Here is a 22099-nt window from a genome sequence, read left to right on the forward strand (position 1 = left end):
CGAGACAACCAAGAAACACCCAGGCGTGTCGCCTGTACACCCAGCCAGATCACACGTGCACCTCATTTCCAAAACCCTCATCACCAACATCACTAGCACACCACTCGATCACATCGACCTGGAGTGAAACAACAGGGAAAATTGGGCCAACATCTCGGGCTAAGTGGAAAAAGTTAGTGAGATCGGTCGTAGCAGCAGCGACAGGAGCAGCATGGTGTAAACCGACCCTCCCTGACTCGCCGAGACAGGTGATGTAAATAAACACAGCAACGATAGAAAATGATGTATCACCCGCAGATCATGATCTTGGGCTGATAAGGACCGAATGAATCCGATTGCAAAAATAGGATGAAATTCTAGTCATTGGCTGCACAGGCAGCTGAATGTGCTCAAACTGGTCAAAAGGGGGAGCCATTCATCCCATGGCGAGGACTCCTGATGAGGTGGGACATGAAGATGCAGCGTTGTTGCCTTTTGGTGCAAAAACCCTTGCAAAAACAGTTGCTACTAGAAGTGCACGCCAAACAACAAATGCACTTGGGCCACCGAAACACATTGCTCACACTGCAGGCTCGATATTTTTGGCCAGTGATGTCAAAAGATGTACGCGAGCGGGTAATCATTGTCAGGAGTGTGCAAAAAGGAAACCTGCTCCCCATCCTATACAGCCTCCACTGCAGTCGATCGCAGTGGTGAGGGTAAACGAACTAGTAACGTTGGATATCCTGGGTGCATTTCCTAAAACAGCAAGGATAAAAAATATTTGCTCGAGGGGATAGAGTATTGCACACACTGGCTCGTTGCATGGCCAATACATGACCAAACGGCTGCAATAATAGCAGAAGCCTTTCTCCATGGCTATGTATTGGACAAGGGCCCCACTGAGAAACGTCTAACAGGCCAGGGTCAGAATTTTTCTACTAATCTGTTGCGAGAGGTTTGTAATATCGTGGGTACTAAGAAAATTCGAACGCCACCGTACCACCTGCAGTGTGATGGACAAGTAGATAGGCTTAACCGCACGCTGTCCGCAATGTTGTGCCATGTTGTAAATGGTGATCAGATGGACTGAGACTTGCACATCCCAGGGGTCCTAGGGGCATATTGTAGAGTGCCACATTCATCGGCCGGTCTCTTCCCCTTCTTTTTGATGTATGGGAGAGACCCTGAGCCACCTATTGAGGACCAATTGGTGGCTTTCCCTGCTAAAGTTGTGTCGTCGCCAACCTCCCTCAGACTGTCACTAAAAAAGCTCTGTGAAGCTCGTGAAGCCGCGATAGCAGAGTCAGGCAGATCGCAAATAGCAAACAAACGGTTGCGGAAAAGAACGGAGACGCCTGTACCCTTTGAACAGGTTGATCGGGCCTGGTTACACTGTCCTGAGGTCCGGGTTAGAAAATCCGCCAAACTACACCATCCTTTGCAAAGCCCAGTGGAATTGTTAAAATCCTCTGCCCGCAAAGTGTTCGCATCCAAATGGGACGCCAGAGATGGGTGGTTAATCCGAGTCGGCCTAAACCATATAGAGAACTGACGTCACAAGGGATCGTTCAGGCTCAAAAAGGCCGTGTCCAGGGGCGTCGTGACGAATGCCAGGGAGGGGAGCATCCTCCTCACAGAAATAGTGCCCCCGCACTCTCCTCTCAGGATCGACCGGAATGAAGATGGCCACGATGAGGGAGGCCGACGGACTAATTTAGAGAGGTGCCGAGAAGGAGTGTCACCGGGTCGAATGTGCTGCTCGACCACACCTACAGTACATATTGATGGCTTGTTGTAAATGTAGGGCTAATGATGTTGCGTATTGTTTGCCTAAGAATGTACACCTTCAATAGGGCAGCCCACGTAAGAGTTTGGTGATGATACTGAATGGTCAAGTTGGGTTGTAATGTCTTCCCCCCCTTGATTCAAGCGGCTATGTTAAGCATTAACCCAGAGGTTAAATGTTTTGTACTCCATGCCCACATCATTGAATCCCGTGTGCGATCCCATTGATGTCCACATAGAGTTCCCTATTACTGGTAGGAACGAAGTTGTAAACTGAGTGTACCAGCCTGCAATAGATGAGTGTACCAGCTTGCAATAGATTAATGCGTCCGTCCGTCCGTCCCCTTTCAATACTTTAACGAAGTGAAATCTCGTGCTATTGGGGTGTAAAAATAAAATTGCGCAAAAGTCCAATGTTCCTACCAGCCCACCCTGCAGGGACCTGTTAAATTAGAGTTTTAGCCGGGACAGATATTTTATGGGCAGAAGAGGGTGATGTAGGGTACTGTACATGGCAAAAGTTATAGTGGTGTCAGTGGAGATGGGTGGAAACAGGTGCATGGTACCGTACGAGGGAAGGTTCGAGGTACAAGACGGTAAAGTCTGCTAGAATAATCTTAAATTAAAGCTTTCATGAATGCAGGGATTCATACTCTTTGGTGGAGGCGATAGCACAGAGTGGTGTACCTTCTTTATGATTCTGATATTTCCATCCTACCTGCCTATATCAGCTGTTATTTCCGACTCTTTGTGTCTCTCTCTATGCCTCTCTCTTAGATCTCTCATGCTCACATGTCCTTTGGATTGCACTCTCATGCCTTTGGATTCCACCACTCTTCGATATTACTTTAACATGCTAATCTCTCACATTAACATAGCCACTTTGATGCCCTCTACGAGGAGGCCGCTCTCCGTTCTTACATTTACATGCTAATTTCTCACATTAACATCACTGGCCCCGCCCACTTATTTATGGCCCTTTGGCTACACCCATTTCAAACTCTTTTAAACATTCTGCCTCAACAGCAGATCATGCTTTGCCATCTCATGACGGACGCTTGTGTTGCACCCGAAACGTCGTGATTTATTTTATTTTATACCTACGTGACTTTACCGAAAGAACCAAAGAGTATGGAAGATACCAAGTCAGCTTCATCCCAATGGTGGTGTTTAGGCGAAAGTTTATCTATGAGTATATATAGGCTGGCTAACAGGTATGAAGTTACTCCTTTGGTGGTAATATACAACAAAAACAATAATAAATGTATAACCATTGTCATGGGTGAAGTCTTCCCATACTGGATCAGTCATGGAGATTGTTTCACCATACGCCATCATGCTTCTCAACGTGGGTTGATAACGAAAAGGCTCATGGCCAGTTTGTTTGATGTTAACTATAACCGAGAATCAAACTCAAGTGGCCTGATTCATAGTGCAATGCACAAACCATTGTGCCACCGTTCCACTCGTATGTACAAGTTAACAGGGAAATTAAAAACTATGCCATGTTTTTTGTTTACTGTCAATAAAATGAGAAAATAACATTGCCACGTTGGTCAAGTTTTAGGTATAATGCAGACAAGGGTTTTGGTAGTTGGACGATTTCAGAATGGGTTGAAGGTGACAATCCTAATCAAATGCCATTTTCAAGATCGTGTGCATAGGTCTGTTGTAGACAAAAACAACAGCCTGCTGATAAAGCATGTCCTGCATTCTTACTTGTGTAAAGAAGCTCCTTCGCAGGTTTAATTTTCTAGATTATTTATTCCCGACGATAACATATTTACAAGGTGAGAGTATGACTCATACGTTGCACAAGGCTATGACTATCTGCAGTCCCGGTGGTTTCTAATAGAGTAGATTAATCTCGAACAGTCTTTCTTGATGGTTTCCACCATGTTGATTTCCAACAGTCGGCCCCGATGTCGTCCACCTGCAGTTGTTCTTCAGTCCCCAAGGCATCACCCCATTTGTGGGCCACGCTCCCCCTTATATACCCGCACGGCCACGCCCTGGTAACTTCCAGCAGTTTTCCCCGGTAGATTCTCTCAGCAGACTCTATTGTCTTCTACTTCACTTCTCTTGGATGGCAAAGTTTATAGTGGGGGCAGTGGAGATGGGTTGAAACAGGTACAGGTTACTGTACGGGGGAAGGTTCGTGTGAGTCGTACTCTTGCGTTGTAAATACGTTATCTTGAAATAAATCATCTATCAAATGGAACCTGCAAAGGAGCTTCTTTACACATGTGAGTGTAAGCCTGAGTACAATCTCACGTGTTGTTGCTGTCGAGTATTTTAATTTTACCAGTGGGTCAATGAGGGAAGGGGATGGTGATTAATGTAGTGATAGAATGGGTGGGTCATTCTTGAGAGCATGAAAAAGTGCGTGAGTGAGGTTGACACAGTGAATGATCGGGTGATTGTGTGATCAGGTAAATATATGACTCATGAGGAGAGAGAGGGAGTATTTACGTGAGTCATAGATTTAAGGAAGTGGGTGAGTTCATAATGGAGTGAGTGAGTACCAGTTTATTGAGTTGAGCAAGGCGAGAACTAAAGCGACCATGATGAGTCTCATTTGCAAGAGAGACCTGGATCACCCAAATTACCAAAGCTAAATAAAACACAGAGTTACAGTAATTAAAGCAAATATACTATTTTCTTCTTTCGATAAAGCATATATAAACAATATAAAGACAACTGCTGTTTCATGGGAAATCGACGTAATGGAGCTAAGGGATGATAGAATGTGTGAGTAATGTGCGACATGGATGTCCTCTGGCCCCTACACGACTGAACATTTTCTTTGACTACGTTGTTTGAGACGATTTCCATGGATGTACCAGTAGAATTTATCTGGTATAGATATAATGGGAGGCTGATCGATGCCTGAGCCGGTCATGGTATGGCTCTCTATTGTTAAACCATATTATGAATGCGGATGATCTGGTGATTACTGCCCACTCTGAGGAGAAGTTGGAGACACTACAGCTAAACATGAAGCATGCTACTAAAATATGGGCCGTTACCATCAGCCCCACGAAAACAAATCACCTCCCTGGGTATTTGACATCATAAAAATGCTCCCTTCCTCAATTCCTCATGTATTTGGGGCACCTGAGGAGAGAGTGGAGTGGGCAGTGTGCTGATGATCAACTCCGTTTTGGGAGCCGAGGTCTCATTTAAAATAATTCGAGCAGCATTATATTTTCATCAGCTGCTCAACACAGTGTGGAAGCTACCTGGCATGTCACTCCATAAAAATCTCCATGTCTTCTCGGCCACAGTTATACTCTCCTTTATCTCTCTCGAAAGGAACATTAAGGTTAGCTTGCCCACGATCTATTCAGGGTTTAACCAGACTGGACTTTGTAAGCTCACAGATTCCTAGAATATCTGGACAAATGCCCATCTGTGGGCTCCTCCAGCAAGCGAGGCTGCGTTGTGTCATGCAGTCCGTATGCAGTCACGGCATCCCCAAGCAGCTTCAATTTGGCTGGATAGATGGTGCTAAATGGGCGTGGTACAGAATAGAGAAGAGATGGACTGATGTGGTGCGGAAGGATGTGGAGCTGATTGGACTTATTGATGACTGGTATCAGCAGTGTCATGATCGGCTTCTGTGGAGGAGGTTCATGAAAGGTGCTGCTGGGGAAGTGGAGGCAGTTGCCCTCCAGCAACAGCATAGGGCAGAGGAGCGAGGCTCAAAACAACGAGCAGAGCGCCAAACAACTGACACAAATAAAGTTGGCACAGTGGGGAGCACGGCTGTTGCATCTGCCCATCATCTTCCTAAGTCAATCCATGGCACCTGCGTCTATTACATGACCTCCTGCCAGCCAGCCTTCGACACTTCACGTGGCCTCAAAATGCACCGAGCATGGCACAAGTGCTGTGGTGATGTCACCGCCACTTAGGGGTGAACGACGGTTGTTGCGTTGTTGTTGTGCGTGTGTGCACGGACGCATGCACGCCTGTGAGTCTCGTGTATGGAGAGATAAAGAGAGGCAGCCGGGCAGGGTGCTGGCCATTCACCCCGTGTGCCATTCAGAGCTTCATAGGCGCTTGCCCCAACATTCTGGTAAGGCTATACAGCGGATGATTGTCGCTGTTGTGTGTGTGTATGGACGTTCACCCCCCTCCCACCGCCCCCGTGTGTGCAGGGACTCATTACGCCCCCTCCCGACAAGCAGACCGGCATCCGGACTAAAGGTAAGTGACAATAACAGATTTTTTTTTCCATTTAAGTAACTTTATGTTTTGCTCACAATACAGTATTTATTAGAGTGTTGCATGCAAATGTACGATATTTTGTCTTATATATGACTTTGTTGATGTTCAATGGGGTATGTTTGTCTTTCTGAGTAATGTTTTAATTAGGGTGGTGTCATTTTCACAATTTCCCCAATATTTTTAAATGGCCGACTTGCGCTTCAGCAATTTTCGGAACCAATGGCTAAATCTCTTCATCTTCTTGGGCTTGGTGGTGGTGGCAGAAGTGGTGGTGGAAACGGTTGCGGTGGTGGAAGCTGTGGCAGCGGCGGTGGAAGTGGCGTCGGTGGTGGTGGCATCATTGTACATTTGAGACACGGTCCATATTAGCTCTTTCAGCTGGCTACGGAGATGCAGGTTCTCTTCTTGCAGCCTCTTTTCCCCATGCCACATGTCCTCGTGACGCACCAGCTTCCCGCGCAGCCTAAACTGTTCCTGCCCTCTCTGCGGATTCAGGAAGTTCAACTTCCTCAGGTGGGCGTGCAGCGACCTCCGGAGATCTTCGTTTTCACAGCGCAGCGACATTTGCCGCTGTGCTGCATTGCAGTCTCGGAGAAAATCCGCATGCAGAGACTTGCTCTCCCTGCAAGGCACTCTCGTGGGCTCCAGCTCCAACTGGCGCTCTTTAAGCTGTTGAACCAGGCTCCTGATCTCTCTCTGGAGAGTCTCTCGGTTCTCCATGAACTCCTCCAGCTGATGCTGTAGCTCCAGACGGAGCATCTTGCTCTTCTGACAGAGCTCCACATTCTGCAGGCCCATCCTCTCCGTAGACAGCGTCGTGGTCTCATGGTCAAAGTCTGAAATGGAAAGCGTAAAAAGAAGATATATGAAGATCCCCATCCCAAGCATGGCCAAGACCAGAATGCCAACGATCAGCAGCACCATGCTCAGTTCGAGTTGACGGCACGCGGGACAGAAGCAAGTGTGAGACACGTCACGAAGGGGCGTGTTATTTATCGTGACGTCATTACCGGATGTGACGTACACTATGACGTAACAGCCATCTCTGCCCACTTATTGTCAATCATTGCCCACCACGTGACTCCACGGCCCTGCCCCTAACCACACAGCTCCTCCCCCATACTCTTCTTCCGCCTTCCCCACGTGACGCGAGCCAATCACGCGAGAGGCGGCGCGCGGTCGGCCCCGCGTCCGCTTCCCGCCATTCTTGCAATGGGCGGCGGGGCCGCTCAGGGTGGGGCGCGGGGGGCGGGGGCGAGTTCACTCCACGTCGCGAGTCGGGAGGAGGGACGAGGGGGAGGGGCCAGGAGGGACGAGGGGGAGGGGCCAGGAGGGACGAGGGGGAGGGGCCAGGAGCGGGAGGGGGGGGGAGCTGAGAGCTGCGAAAGTTTGGGGTACCACTACTTGAAAAATATACTGTACCACAGAAATTAGTTTATGTTTAGTTCGATTTAGAACATCTTTCCAATGGTTGCTTAATTTGAAACCAACTTCTCGGTTGAAATTGTGTCTGTGTTTGTAGATCTGAATTGCCTCGTGAACAAATCTCTGATAAAAACCCGTGGGTTTGCAAAGAACCTTGGTATCGGATAAAATTATATCGTGATCACCCACATGGTTGTAACAGTGATCAGCAAAGAATTCGTTTTGCTGTGTTTCAAATCTGATTTGTGCTCGCGAATTCGGTCAGAGACATGTCGCTTTGTCTCCCCGATATAGCAATCACCGCAGGTACAACTCAATTTGTAAACCCCGGGGTACTGTAAGTCAGGAATGCCATCCTTCACGGATGGGATCAGATCACGAATTTTGTGTACTGTATTGAACCGGACCTGGATCTTGTGTTTGTTTAGAATTTTTGAAATCTTTTTAGTAACGCCTGCTATATATGGTAGTGTGATGGTTTTGGCCGGAGTATCAAGTGGTTGTTTCTGTATGGAGGGAGAAACAGCTTGGCAGATGGTACGGTCAGAGTAACCATTCCTTTTGAGGGCCAGGTGCACATGTTTTAATTCACTGGTCAGGTGGTGTTGGTCCGAAATGCAATGAGCCCTATGGTATGAAGTTTTGATGAGAGAATTATTTTGGGCTGGGTGGTGGTGGGAATCAGGTTTCAAGTAGGAATCTGTGTGGGTGGGTTTCCTGTAGACAGAATGCCCCAATGAGCCATCAGGTCTCCTCTCAAACAGAACATCTAAGAATGGTAGCTTAAATTTCGATTTAAAGTTTTCGTGACTGCAAGGATTCATCTTCTTTGGTTCTTTCGGTAAAGTCACGTAGAATGAGAATAAAATAATAAATTGATAAAATAAAATAACACAATAATATTCTCACGACGTTTCGGCCACAACACAAGCGGCCTTCATCAGGTGAAGGGGACGAGACTGTCTGGAGGACAGCGCTGGAGTGAGAAAGCCACGCTGAGATCACGACCTTTAAGCTGTGTGAGAAGAAACAAAGCGCCTGACAAAGGAATTAGCATTTAATTTAGCATTGAAATGGCTGAGTGATTAGCTTGTGACTGGTCACAGAAAAGGCTATATTAAAGTTAAAGCATACACATCCGCAAAGGCACCCCTTGACAAAGGAATTAGCATAGAATTTAGCATTGAAATAGCTAAGTTAAAGTATACACATCCGCAGAGGCACTCCTTGACAAAGGAATTAGCATAGAATTTAGCATTGAAATAGCTGAATGATTAGCTTGTAACTGGTCACAGAAATAGCTATGTTAAAGTCAGAGCATATACATTCACCGAGGCACCTAGTACAAATCAAACAGGAGAATTTAGCATTGAACTAGGCGAATTTAGCATTGAAATAACTGAGTGATTAGCTTGTGACTGGTCACAGAAATGGCTGTTGAAGTTAAGGCCTACACATCTGAGCTATTCACTGTAACTGGGTATACAATACAATATATAATGAATACTATATCATGAACCAAAAAAAATACTAAAATATAAATTACCTCAATGTTATCAATAAACTCTATATTCTCCAATCAGCTAAGCTACCAACAATAAGTCGTTATATATCACAATGCTATATGGCGAAAAATGGGTGGATTCTTACCCTCAACTTTAGCAACACGGATAGCTTAACCGTGGTTAATGGTATGGTTTACAACATGGAGTATAACAGCGCCTCGCAGCTGTCTCTCTCCCCCTCCTCTGTTCCGACCATCGATGAACTCGTCCGTCTGAACGGGACCCGTAGCTATCCGTGGTGCTAAAGTTGAGGGTAAGAATCCACCCATTTTTCGCCATATAGCATTGTGATATATAACGACTTATTGTTGGTAGCTTAGCTGATTGGAGAATATAGAGTTTATTGAAAACATTGAGGTAATTTAAATTTTTGTATTTTTTATTGGTTCAGTATATAGTATTCATTATATATTGTATTGTATACCCAGTTACTGTGATTAGCTCAGATGTGTAGGCCTTAACTTCAACATAGCCATTTCTGTGACCAGTCACAAGCTAATCACTCAGTTATTTCAATGCTAAATTCGCCTAGTTATTTCAATGCTACATTCTCTTGTTTGATTTGTACTAGGTGCCTCGGTGAATGTATATGCTCTGACTTTAACATAGCTATTTCTGTGACCAGTTACAAGCTAATCACTCAGCTATTTCAATGCTAAATTCTATGCTAATTCCTTTGTCAAGGGGTGCCTTTGCGGATGTGTATGCTTTAACTGTAACATAGCCTTTTCTGTGACCAGTCACAAGCTAATCACTCAGCCATTTCAATGCTAAATTATGTTAATTCCTTTGTCAAGGCGCTTTGTTTCTTCTCACACAGCTTAAAGATCGCGATCTCAGCGTGGCTTTCTCACTCCAGCGCTGTCCTCCAGACAGTCTCGTCCCCTTCACCTGATGAAGGCCGCTTGTATTGTGGCCGAAACGTCGTGAGAATATTATTGTGTTATTTTATTTCATCAATTTATTATTTTATTCTCATTCTACGTGACTTTACCGAAAGAACCAAAGAAAATGGTAGCTTACCATCTTTCTCCACTTCCATGGTCTTGTTCTTCTGACAGAGCTCCACATTCTGCAGGCCCATCCTCTCCGTTTGCAGCGTCGTGGTCTCGCGGTAAAAGTATGAGATGGAAAGCTTAAAACGAAGATAAATGAAGATCTCCATCCCAAGCATGGCCAACAGCGGAACGCCAACGGTCAACAGCGCCATGCTGAGCTCGTGTTGACGGCACGCGGGACGGAAGGAAGTGTGAGGCACGTCACGAAGGGGCGTGTCCTATATCACCGGATGTGACGTACAGCCATCCCTGCCCACTTATTGGCAATCATTGCCCACCACGTGACTCCACGGCCCCGCCCCTTACCGCGCAGCTCCTCCCCCATACTCTTCTTCCGCCTTCCCCACGTGACGCGAAGCGAGCCAATCACGCGAGAGGCGGCGCGCGGTAGGCCCCGCGACCGCTTCCCGCCATTCTTGCAATGGGCAGCGGGGCCGCGCAGGGGGGGGGGCGGTGGGGGCGGGGGGGGCGGGGCTGAGTTCACTCCACGTCGCGAACGGGAGGAGGATTGACGAGGGGGAGGGGCCAGGAGGGACGAGGGGGAGGGGCCAGGAAGGACGAGGGGGAGGGGCCAGGAGGGACGAGGGGGAGGGGCCAGGAGCGGGAGGGGGGGGAGCCGTGGCGCCGCTCTTGGGCCGCGAGGCCTCCCCCTGGACCCGCGGCGCCACGCGGAGACCACGACAGCAGCAGCAGCAGGAGGTGGTGGTGGTGTTTGTGGTTGTAGGCACGGGAGAGGTGGTGGTGTTTGTGTTTGTAGGCACGGGAGAGGTGGTGGTGGTGTTTGTGGTTGTAGGCACGGGAGAGGTGGTGGTGGTGTTTGTGGTTGTAGGCACGGGAGAGGTGGTGGTGGTGTTTGTGGTTGTAGGCACGGGAGAGGTGGTGGTGGTGTTTGTGGTTGTAGGCACGGGAGAGGTGGTGGTGGTGTTTGTGGTTGTAGGCACGGGAGAGGTGGTCACGGACAGGCGGTGAATGCCGGGTGATGGAGGGGGGGGGGATTGCAGGGTGAGTGAGTTAATGAGGAGAATTAATAGGTGAGGAGGGTGAGTGAGTTGAAGGGTGAGGTGAGTGAGTGGGTGAGTGGTGAGTTCACGACAGGGAGATTGGGGCTGAGTGAGTGAACGCAGCGCACGGTAAAGATCCCCTGAGAGCATTCGCAAGAGTTGGACATTGAGTGCCGCTGTCAGGGTCCACACGCAAATTACTCACTTGGCATGATATACAAATTAACCATTGTAAACGATAACTTTAAAAAAGTCCGCTATTTGTCAGAGCTAATGCGATGTGCGTTTTGCATATTTGTAGCACGTTATAACCATCGTCAACATCGTCATTTAGAGTAACCATTAGTCCATACGTGTCACTTGCTAATAGTCCCCGGGTCAATCACAACTTTGCCGTGCGTGCAGGCTTTGTCTCTGGCTGCTCGCTAGGGCTGCGATGCCTTTCCATGCCACAAGATGACGTTCATTGCTCCTTCCACACCGCGACAATATTTACTGCAGTGTTCTATAACGCGGCAGTTGCGTTGCTGAATAACACCGCGTTGTGTAAACTCCCTCGTTACAATGACTAATACAGGGTAAAGCACAGTCCGTGATAACAGCGTGAGATGCGTGTGCCGGCTGAACAAAGACTGAGGCGCGTGGGGAGCATCAGGAAGCATCCAGCAGCATCCCAATGCCTCGTGTGACGCTGTGCCCAGGCAGCCGTACAACCGCACATTCCTACTCGCGCGACGTGGTTCTGTTGACTCAATCGCGTTATATCCACTTAGCATCCGTGTTATAAAACGTGTTCCCTAATACATCCATCGTGCTATATCCAAATGGCGTTATGAAAACACGCGTTGAGGCAGAACGAACTCTATAAACTATTTTTATTTTACCAGGTGAGACCCACTGAGCTATGTGGCTGTTTTCCAGAAGCGACCTGTCCACAAATGATAGATCAGCGAAATGGCTAATCACATAGAAATGTGTAGCACCAGCCACAAATACTCTAGACATGGGATCCCCTTTGACAGGGTCAGTGTCTACTTAGATTCACTCACTCCGCCTATTGTCATGCGGCGTGTGCAGCTGCGTCGTGACACTTGGTAGAGTGCTGTCTTTGAGGCAGAGAGCTTTACAACCGTGTGCAGTGGTTAATTTGCTTAACAGCTTTACACCGAACTCCTTGCTTGTGGTAAAACATGTTTGCGACTTTGCTGATCGAGAACTATGCAGATTTAGATTTATAGTAACATGTACTTAGTGTGAGATGAACTTCCAAACAATTTCCTTTGCTCAACATCTTGCAATTAATGTCTTTTAAAATGGTCAGCTTAAGTGATTCCGTGATGGTTATGTAACTTGGCCATTAAGATAATCTATGGAGCACAATTATTTCAGTATTATTTGTCATAAGTAAACTTTAAACTGAACCCATATGTGATATTATATTGCCTGATTATTTTTTTTTTAATGTAGTCTACATGCTCTTCTGGGGATATTACCCCACATTTACCATTCATTGATGTTCCCTTTGATATTGGTAATTGGCATTGTCACACCATAGTAATTGATGGGCAATTATGTAATTCCCTTTGTGTCTATCTCTCTCTGCATCTGTCTGTGTGGGTGTCTCTCTCTGCCGGTGTGTTTTTCTCTATATGCGTCTCTCGTGTGTCTCTTTGTGTGTGCCTCTCTCTGTGTGTGGATGTCTCTCGGTGTCTGTGTCTCTCTTTCCTTTTCCACGATGTGGTGTTGTATTTACATGCAAATTCTACCTCTAGCTCCTTCCCACTTACCCTTGGGCTGAGCTTATCTCAAGCCAAAATAACTTCGTGTTTCAGCAGCTTTCTCGCTATATTTTTTCACCTGATGATGGTTGCTTGTGTTGCGATCGAAACGTCGTGATCTATTATTTTTTCTACCTACATGACTTTACCGAAATAACCAAAGAGTATTGTGATTGTAATTTTGATTGTGATCGTTGTGGTGGAGGTGGTGATATTGATGGTGGTGTTAACGATAGCGGTGATTTTGGTGGTTGTAATGGTGGTATTAATGGTGGTAATGGTGGTTGACTATTACCCCTCCCGTGTCCTTACTTCCACCACAAGGTTTAAGAATCTGCCGGTGTTTGTGCTGTAGGTGGACGTCGGATATCTGTGCGGTCTGGAGCGGTGGACAATAGACTTCTGCAGCTCAACCAGGTGGACGCACTGGGCAGGGAGCAAGATGGTGGTGGCCTTAGAGACCCACTTACTCCCACAGAGAGCCATAGACTCACTCAGAGAGAGCACTCACACAGAGAGCCAACGTCTCACTGACACAGAGCCATAGACTCACTCACATGGAGACACATAGACTCACTCAAACAGAGAACCATTGATTAACCCACACAGAGAACCACAGAGTCACTCGCACAGATTCACACAGAGAGACATAGACTCACTCACGTAGAGGACTATATGCAGTACATCCTCGTCTTTTATGTAATGTGTTTCGCTTAGCGCACACCACACCCACTATAACTCGATTAGCACATGACGGACTGCTCTTATGAGTGCTGTGGGTTTTGGCAGCATTGTTCTGTATTGCTGGGAGCTGTTGCTGTACCGGTGCGCACTGTGTTACGTGGCGTGTCATCCTCTTCCTCAGCCTTTGTTCCAGCATCTGTGTGTAGTGTCATCTCACTCACTCCCTTATAGTTTTCACTCATCATATCTCCCTTTCACGTCCTTTGTATGTATATTGATGAATGTAACACAATTTTTTTATTATTATTTGGCTGCTATAAATGTCCACGTCATAAGCTACTTCATTCATCTATCATTTGTGGCCAGTTCGCTTCTGAAATAGAAGCTAATAGCTTAGAGGGCTTTACTAGGTAAGATAAAAAATAGTTTATTTTTATTTTTTTGTGATTGCTTACCTTTCCTATACTTTTCACTTCGATTGTGTTTTTGCATCGTTTGTTCTTGTAACTTTCTGTACCACCCCAACTGGAAATCTGTGAAAAAGGGCTTTTTAGATTCCTCCAGTATAAATAAAGATTATAAGATAGATCTTCTACATATACACAACACATTTAAAATAAACATAGAAAACAGTGTACTGTACTCTCAATTAAAAATAATAATAAAAGTTACATTGTGCTAAAACGGAGCCTCCCCCTTTACCGTTTTTCCTTGTAGAAAAGTTTTCTGCTTGACGTAAAATAGCTTTAAGCAGCAATTTTTGACAACGCAACCCCCTCGTTAAGCAAGGATATGTTGTACTCACTTACACAGAGAGACATAGACTCAAACTTGATTTGGCACTTTCGTGACTGCAGGAATTACTCTTTGGTTATTTCGGTAAAGTCACGTAGACATAGACTCGCACAGAAAGCCATAAACTCACTCGAACAGAGAGACTTGGAGTCAATCACACAGAGCCATCGACTCATTCAAACACAGATGATGATAACAGATACCCATGAACTCACATTGAGACCCATGGACTCACACAGAGACCAGTAAACTTACCAGACCCGTAGACTCACAGAGACGCATAGACTTACAGAGAGGTATAGACTTACACAGAGACCCATAGACTTACAGAGAGGTAAAAACTTACACAGAGACCCAAAGACTGGTGAGCGAGATTTGAACTCGGATCACCAGATTTGTAGCACAGCACATTCGCCGATACACTACCGTTCACCTTACACACTCACACGCACTCACATGCTCACTCATTCATGCAACCAGACGCTCACTTACACATTCAATCAATCACTCAATTACTCACACACTCGCGTTTTATTGCATGTAGCAATATCTTCAGGAGCTAAATGTCAATTATTGAGGTCTGTTAAGATAAGCGAGTGTGTGGGTGTGTGGATGACATAGCAATAGTGGGTGAGTAGGTGAGTGAAGAGGTGAGCTCAGTAGCATGTTGCAGGTCTTCCCCAGGACAAGGCGGGTCATATTTAGGGTGTGTAACATGTTGATTGACTGGGTTGAGTGTTGTGTGTTTGTGAGCGAGTAGGTGAGCTCACTCGAATGTCGCAGGTCTCGCCCAGCGTTTTCCAATCAAAGATTAAACAGATGAATGAGTGGTGGGATTTTTGTTATTGTTTTCAGGTGAGCAGCACCACCTTAACACAAATATCTGTATTACACCTTCATCCATGTAATAGCTGTGTCTGTCTTACACCTCCATTTTCTTAGAAGCCTCTGGATTTGACATAGGGCATCTTTTTCTGTGTGTGTCTGTATGACCCAGTCCTGGACCTTCCCTCGGTCGACTCACCCTCTAAAGAGTACTTGGTGCAGTCTATAATAAACATCAGCAATTTGGAGAGACAAAGGTGGCCGCGTGCATGGTGTTGGCCACATCACATCCCCACAGCAGATTTTGGCGAACCATCGAACAAAGACGGTCGCTGCATCGCACTTTCAGAAGCGCTTCTGCGGCCGTCTCGAACGCTCTTCCTTCTGATATTAGAAGCCACTGGAGCTGTGCACTTTTACATCTAGATTGAAAACTCATTTCTTTAGAACTACTTTTTATGCTTACTTTGTTGCCCTTCCCCTGCACCTCCGATTAGCACGGTTGGCTACGTACCGTGCAAAAGAAGTTCAACATACAAAATACATACCACCCCCTCGTGTGTTCCACAGCACAAGGCTCCACAACTTGCCCTAACATGTCTATTGAGGCTACTTTGGTGACCTGTGTGTGTGCATAATTAATTATCATTATTTTATTAAATGGCCTTCATCAACAAAGGACACGAGTCTATTGAGGGACGGGGACAGCGTGGGACCCTTCGTGGAGCCGATTCTCGCAATGGCGGAGGAAGAGTTGGAGGGATGCAGCAGAGGAGGGGGTGGCACCGCACGATGTTCGTGCTGAGAGTGAACGTGGCACTGGGGGAGGCTCCGGAGTTGGGCCTCTTCAGGGCGACTGGCGATAGAGTGGAGAAGTCGAGGTGAGAGTGACTCGGGGAATGGGGGTGAGGTGAGTGGAGGGGTGACTCGGGGAGTGAGATTAGTGGAGGGGTGACTAGGGGAGTGGACGTGCACCTGATTATGCACGAATGTGAGTGGACTGCCCATGCATTCATCATCATTATGGGCATCATCACCAGTGGTAAATCCACTGTTTCATGAAGGCCTCCCCAAACCAACGTCACTTCTCGTGACGCCTGCGCTGTGACAATCGGCCCCAGCACCTCCTGTGCATGAGCTTCCCACCTCCTCCCCTCCAAGTTACTCTTGATCATCAGCCATCGTCACTTCCAGAAACGTTTTCATCTGCGTGTTGCTTTTTCCTTCTCATCATGGTCAACATGAGGAGGGATCTTACCTCTGTGTATGTTCTCTCATCTGCACGTTCCTCTGTCTTGGTGTGATTTCGAGCACGCGTCTCTGCATGCTTCTCTGCGCAGGGTTTGTTCTGTACGTGTTTTTTGAGCTGGTGGCCGCGTCTGAACCGTGTTGTGCCCGTCAGGATGCCACTCAATACAAAACAAATGGAAGGAGTGAAATTATCTTGGGACCACAGCCTTGTCTCAATTCTTCACCCCTGGTGTACAAGTCAGCAGCTGGGACCATCACTGCTATCCATTAATATGTACGGGCTGCTAAGGATTCTCTTCATCTCTGGGTCTCTACCTCTAAATGATGACTCTGAGTATTGACCGCAGTGCATTTCTCAGCTCTATCGAGTACCCGGTAAGATCGAGAAACTCTCAGCTCACACGGTGGCTTCGGGTGATCATCCAATGAATACATCAGGATGTGCACCCTCATGAATAACAAACGTGCATTGCGGAAGGTGCCGACTGACTGCCATGCTGCATACTGCTGTATAAATAACCCACCCACACATGCACAAGCCTGTGTGGGTATGCTTATTATCCCGTAATTGTATAGTGTTTCGCGTATTGCGCTATGAACTTGGCAACACCAGTACCGATGAACTAAAGTGGTTTTGGGCTAACCCGAGGTCGACTCAGCCTCCAATGAGTACCTGGTGCGGTGTGTAAACATCACTACTCAGGAGATAAAGGCGGCCAGGCATGGTGCTGGCCACCCTCCCCATTGTGTACCATGCTGGCTTTCATAGTTGCTCGCTAAAAGCACTTGCCTCAAGAGTCCGTTGAGGTTATAAAGACAACCTTTGTGTTTGTGTTTAATGTTTTAATTGGTAGCGGTGTAATTTTAAATGTAAAATTTTTTCATGGCCGACTTGCACTTTGGCCACTTCCAGACCCAACAAATAAATCTGTTCCTTTTCTTGGTGGCGGTGGTGACGGTGGTGGCTTTGGTGTATATTTATAGAGTGCCTTCTCTCTTGACATAACAAGCACAAGGCAGTGACAGAATGGAATGATTTAGATGGCATGGGTGTACAAAGTTTGAGGAATAAGTGACAGCGATAGACAGTAATGGGATCGGAGAAGAGTAGGGACGAGAAGGAGTGGAGGCTTAAGGGGAGAGAAGAGGTAGAGAATGGGCAATGGAGAAGAGGTGGGGCTTTAAGGGAGGAATGGAGGAAGATTAAGTAGAGGGACCATAAATGAGATTTGGCACAAAGAGGAGGGACAGAGACAGAAAATTGGGAACAAAGAGGACGAGAGAGGACATGGAAGTCCATGGAGAGGTTTAAAGACCAGCGACAGGTATTTTAAAAGACAGCGGTAGTGAATGAGAAGCCATTGGAGTTGAAGGAGGAGAGGCAAAGTGTGAGAATTAAAGGGGAGATTGAAAATAACTCGTGCAGAAGAATTTTTTATTTGGTGGAGGGGAATGAGGGCAGATGCAGGGAATTCAAGAAGAAAATTACATTTGTAATTAGAGGTAGCTCTGTTATATCCACTTCTGTGGGTGACTGTCTAATACATATGTGGTTCATAAAGCAGTGCGCCAACCACAAATAACTCTGTCCGCGTGTGATTTTTTCTCACAATTTAAAGGATTTCAACTGCACGGCAGTGCGTACAGCTGTAGACCCCTAAGTCGTATGCGCTGTGCAACTTTTAGGCCTTGTAAATATTCCCACACACAGATCTTCTTAATGCGATGTTTTTTTCAATTGTAGAGGATTATCATCGTTAAAATGTTTACTCAGGCACGTGTATATGCATAAACACGATTTGATCAAGACTTTTCACACTAGACTTTCGCGACTACAAAGTAGAGAAGTAATGCATGGTGCTGTTTTTGTTTTATTTTAATTACTTAGATTCGCTCGGGGAGGGTTCATGCGGAGTGTTTTTGTATCTGAACGTGTAAACGTGACTTTACCGTAAAAAAAACAAGTATACTATTTTCACTGATACCATTGTGAAATCGATTGTTTCCAGCCTGCATAATTTATATTTGTTGTGATTGGTTTTCTCATCATTTACAGATTTGATTACTGTTACCTTTAGACAACTGTCTATGGGGTCACCATAGTGTAAAGGTCATCTCCATATATGGGGCTGCCAGAGGCATATGGCAAGAGAAAGTATTGATTACCGTCCTGCACTAATGAGTCCTAATTAGACGAAACCGGTCCACAGTTGTCTTTGTCTCACTGCTGCCTGTTGCTGGGACGGCCACGTGTTCTCAACGCTTTGAGTCTGTGGTCTAAACCAGGGGTCGCCAACCCCCGGGCCGCGGACCGGTACCGGTCCGTGGCCTGTTAGGAACCGGGCCGCACAGCAGGAGGCGAGCGGTGGGTGAGCGAGTGAAGCTTCATCTGTATTTACAGCCGCTCCCCATCGCTTGCATTACCGTCTGAGATCCGCCTCCTGTCAGATCAGCGGCGGCATTAGATTCTCATAGGCGCGCGAACCCTACTGTCAACTGCGCATGCCAGGGATCTAGGTTGCGCGCTCCTTATGAGAAGTCGGAATCCGTAACTTATTATAGTCTGCGCGTGGCCTGCCCATTATTGTATTTACCACTTCCGTCCGCGCCTCTCTCCCGCACTGCGCACTTGTCTCAGTCACAGTTTTGGTATAAATCCCACAAGCTAACCCTCGCCAAAATGAGCAAAAAACAAACGTCGCTGGAGAGTTTCTTTGAAAAGGGGGAAAGGCCCAATGATGACCCCCCCTCCAGTCCGTAAAAAAATGTCTTCCACGAAACCGTCCCTGGTGCCAAAAAGGTTGGGGACCGCCGGTCTAAACGACAACTTGGTCACAAATTCAGTTTTTCTGAGCTGTTGGTCTAGATAAGTTGGAGAGCCTGGGTGCATGCATGCTGCACACCTATGTATGATTTTTCATCTAATATTACTCCCCGTCCCTTCAAATTCCGTGAATCCTACACGTGGAGGGTGATGGTGGTAACGATGGTGTGGGTGGTGACGTTGGTGACGGTGGTAACGATGCTGAAAGTGGTGACGGTGGTAACAATGGTGTGGGTGGTGATGATAGTGACGGTGGTGACGATGGTGATGGTGGTGACGGTGGTGACAGCGCTGACACTGGGACGCCTGCATGGCGCGACTGCCTCTCAAGGGCAAAGCTGGGCCACGTGGTTTGCGAGGAATGCAATCCCCTTTGCACTTCTAAAGGGCACCCCCAGTGGCAACTTTTTTTTTTGCACAATAAGAAGGCGACTCAGCATTTCACCTGCAAGCGGCTTTGCTCTGCACGTAGGGGTGCTGATTGCTCGATGTAAAATACAATTGAGTAATGTCCGATTATCACGGTTGGCTAAGCACGGTGCAACAGAAGGTCGACATACATACAAGGATCTTATTGCAGCCTCGTAATTTAATAACACACTGATCCACATTCTCGCATTTAGCCACAAACACGCGCAGTTGAGCACACCCACAGCTAGACGATAACGCGTGCTTCTCTCGAGTTATCTGCTGTCATCTGGCTCTCGTGATCGCCGGCCTTGCCTCGCCACAGCTGCTGTGGAGTCGCCTTTGTGCAGAATATAAATTACAACGTAGAAACGCATACAGCCCCTGTCTACTGATCTATTTTATCATCTGTAAAACAAGTAATCCTGATTTGTTTACAGATGTTTTACTAACTAAAAGTCTATCCTCCCAAGAGCGGGTGAGTGAGCGGGTGAATGTGTATGGATGGGTGGGTGAGCAGGTGGGTGGTGAGTGGGTGGGTGGTGAGTGGTTGGGTGGGTGTGTGAGTGAGTGGGTGAGCGAATGGGTGGTTGAGCGGGTGGCAGATGTGTGAGTGGGTGGGTGAGTGAGCAGGTGAGTGGTTGAGCACTTGGGTTGGTAAGCGGGTATGGTTGGTGGGCGGGTGGGCAGGCGGGTGGGTGAGAGTGTGAGTGAGTGGGTGAGCGGGTGGGTAAGCAGATGGTGAGTGTGTGAGTAGGTGGGTGAGTGAGCGAGTGAGCGGGTGGGTGAGCAGGTGGGTGGATAAGCAGATGGCAGGTGTGTGAGAGGGTGGGTGAGTGAGCGGGTGAGTGGGCGAGTGAGCGGGTGGGTGGGTGAGCGGGTGGGTGGGTGAGCAGTTGGGTAGGTGAGCAGATGGGTTGGTGAGTGGGTGGGTGGTGAGTGTGTGAATGAATGAAGGAATGGGTGGATGGTGAGTGGGTGAGTGGTTGAGAGCGTGGGTGAGCGAGTGAATGGGTGAACGAGTGAGTGGTGAGCAAATCGGCGAGCGAGTTGGTGAGCCAGTGGTGAGTGGGTGAGCGGGTAGGTGGATGAGTGGTGGGTGGGTTAGGGGGTGAGCGGTTAGGTAGTGAGTGGCTGGGTGAGCGAGTGGATGAGCGGCTGGGTGAGCGAGTGGGTGAGCGGGCGGTTGAGTGGGTGGGTGGTGAAGGGGTAGGTGAATGGCTGGGTGGTGAATGGGTAACTGGCTGGTGGGTGAGTGTGAGGGTGAGTGGGTGAGCGGGTGGGCGAGTTGTGAGCGAATGGCAGCGCTGCTCGTGAAGCTGAGTCTCTGTGAGTCTCTGTGTAAGCCTCCGTGTGTCTCCGTGTCTCTGTGCGAGTCTGTGAATCATGAGGTGAGTTTATTTGCGAGTCTTTGCGTGCGTCTCTGTGCGAGTCCCCGAGTCTCCGTGTCTCTCTCAGGACCCCCTGGATGCGTTGAGGCAGCTCTGATCGCGTAACTGTGAATCTCTCAAGGCGGAGTTCTCCAGCGGAGAGTCTCGCGTCTTGTCCTGGACTCGCACCCAGGAGTCTTTCGCCCAAGAGCTCCTGGATCTGCCCCACTGCCAGGACCACTGCGTGCATCTCCACGGCAACCGCCGTAGCAATCGCGGCAACCAACATCACCGCGATGGTCACCATAGAGACCGCCATGATTATAGCAACTTCCATCGCCATAGCAGCAACCACCATCACCACAGTAATCACCGTAGTTACCACCATCACTGTCAGCAACCATAGCGTAGCAACCACAATCAGTCTAGCAACAACCACCATCACCACAGCCACCAATATGGCAACTACAATACAGCAATCAACATAGTTGCAATCACAGCATAGAAACCACATTCACTCTAGCAGCAAACCACCATCACCACAGCAATCATCGTAGTAACCACCGTCACCAAAGCAACCACCATAACTGGAATCCAATAGGAATGAGTCATTATGTTGACGATGATGTTTTTGTTGCTGCAAGTTGCAAATCAACTTTTTTCTAAACTCAAATGAAGAAACACCATCTCTACCCCCCCCCTTTCCTCGCGCTCGGTTGCCTAGCGACGCCGTGTGTGCTGTAAGTACCAATAATAAGTTCATAGTTCATTTATTTGGTATAGCCCTGTGAGCCATTCGGCTCTTGAATCGGGTGCAACCGCAACAAACAAAAAACATGAACAAGAAAACGTCTTAAAGTGATTATGTGACTGTGCAAACAAAAAATACAGGAAAAAAATATCAAAATATTCCTGAAATAGCACCGTACACCAACGCTGTGCGCAAAAATCCCAGTGGGATGCAAGTCAAAATAACAACAACCACAAGACAACTAAGATTAAGGCCATCAGTCAACTCCGTACTACAATAAACAAAAACATGGCCAAAACAAAAAAAAACCTTTTCGAAATCACCAAAATAAAACCCATAAATCCAATGTAACAGTGATCATAGG

At 47.3% G+C, this 22099-nt stretch overlaps 1 protein-coding gene across 1 annotated transcript; it reads right to left on the reverse strand.

Moving 5' to 3' along the window:
• Positions 1–3511: 3511 nt before the first annotated feature.
• On the reverse strand, positions 3512–10261 carry LOC142922988 (uncharacterized). The gene is made up of 2 exons (XM_076063921.1): positions 10014–10261; positions 3512–6836 (listed from the first exon to the last, which is right to left on the reverse strand). The coding sequence occupies exons 1-2, from the start codon at positions 10198–10200 to the stop codon at positions 6181–6183; spliced, it is 843 nt and encodes a 280-aa protein (XP_075920036.1). The 5' UTR covers positions 10201–10261; the 3' UTR covers positions 3512–6180.
• Between the last annotated feature and the right edge of the window lie 11838 nt (positions 10262–22099).

The sequence above is a fragment of the Petromyzon marinus genome, unplaced genomic scaffold (assembly GCF_048934315.1).
Source record: "Petromyzon marinus isolate PM22_M1 ecotype Great Lakes invasive population unplaced genomic scaffold, UKy_Petmar_22M1.pri1.0 PM_Scaffold_24, whole genome shotgun sequence".
NCBI classification, from domain to species: Eukaryota; Metazoa; Chordata; class Hyperoartia; order Petromyzontiformes; family Petromyzontidae; genus Petromyzon; species Petromyzon marinus.

Bases quoted from the DNA above. Each gene is read 5' to 3' on its own strand.
- LOC142922988 (XM_076063921.1), bottom strand. From the start codon at position 10,200: ATGGCGCTGTTGACCGTTGGCGTTCCGCTGTTGGCCATGCTTGGGATG. The intron at 6,837-10,013 runs GTAAGCTACCAT...TTTCCATTTCAG, and splicing joins CATGGAAGTGGAGAAAGATG to ACTTTGACCATGAGACCACG.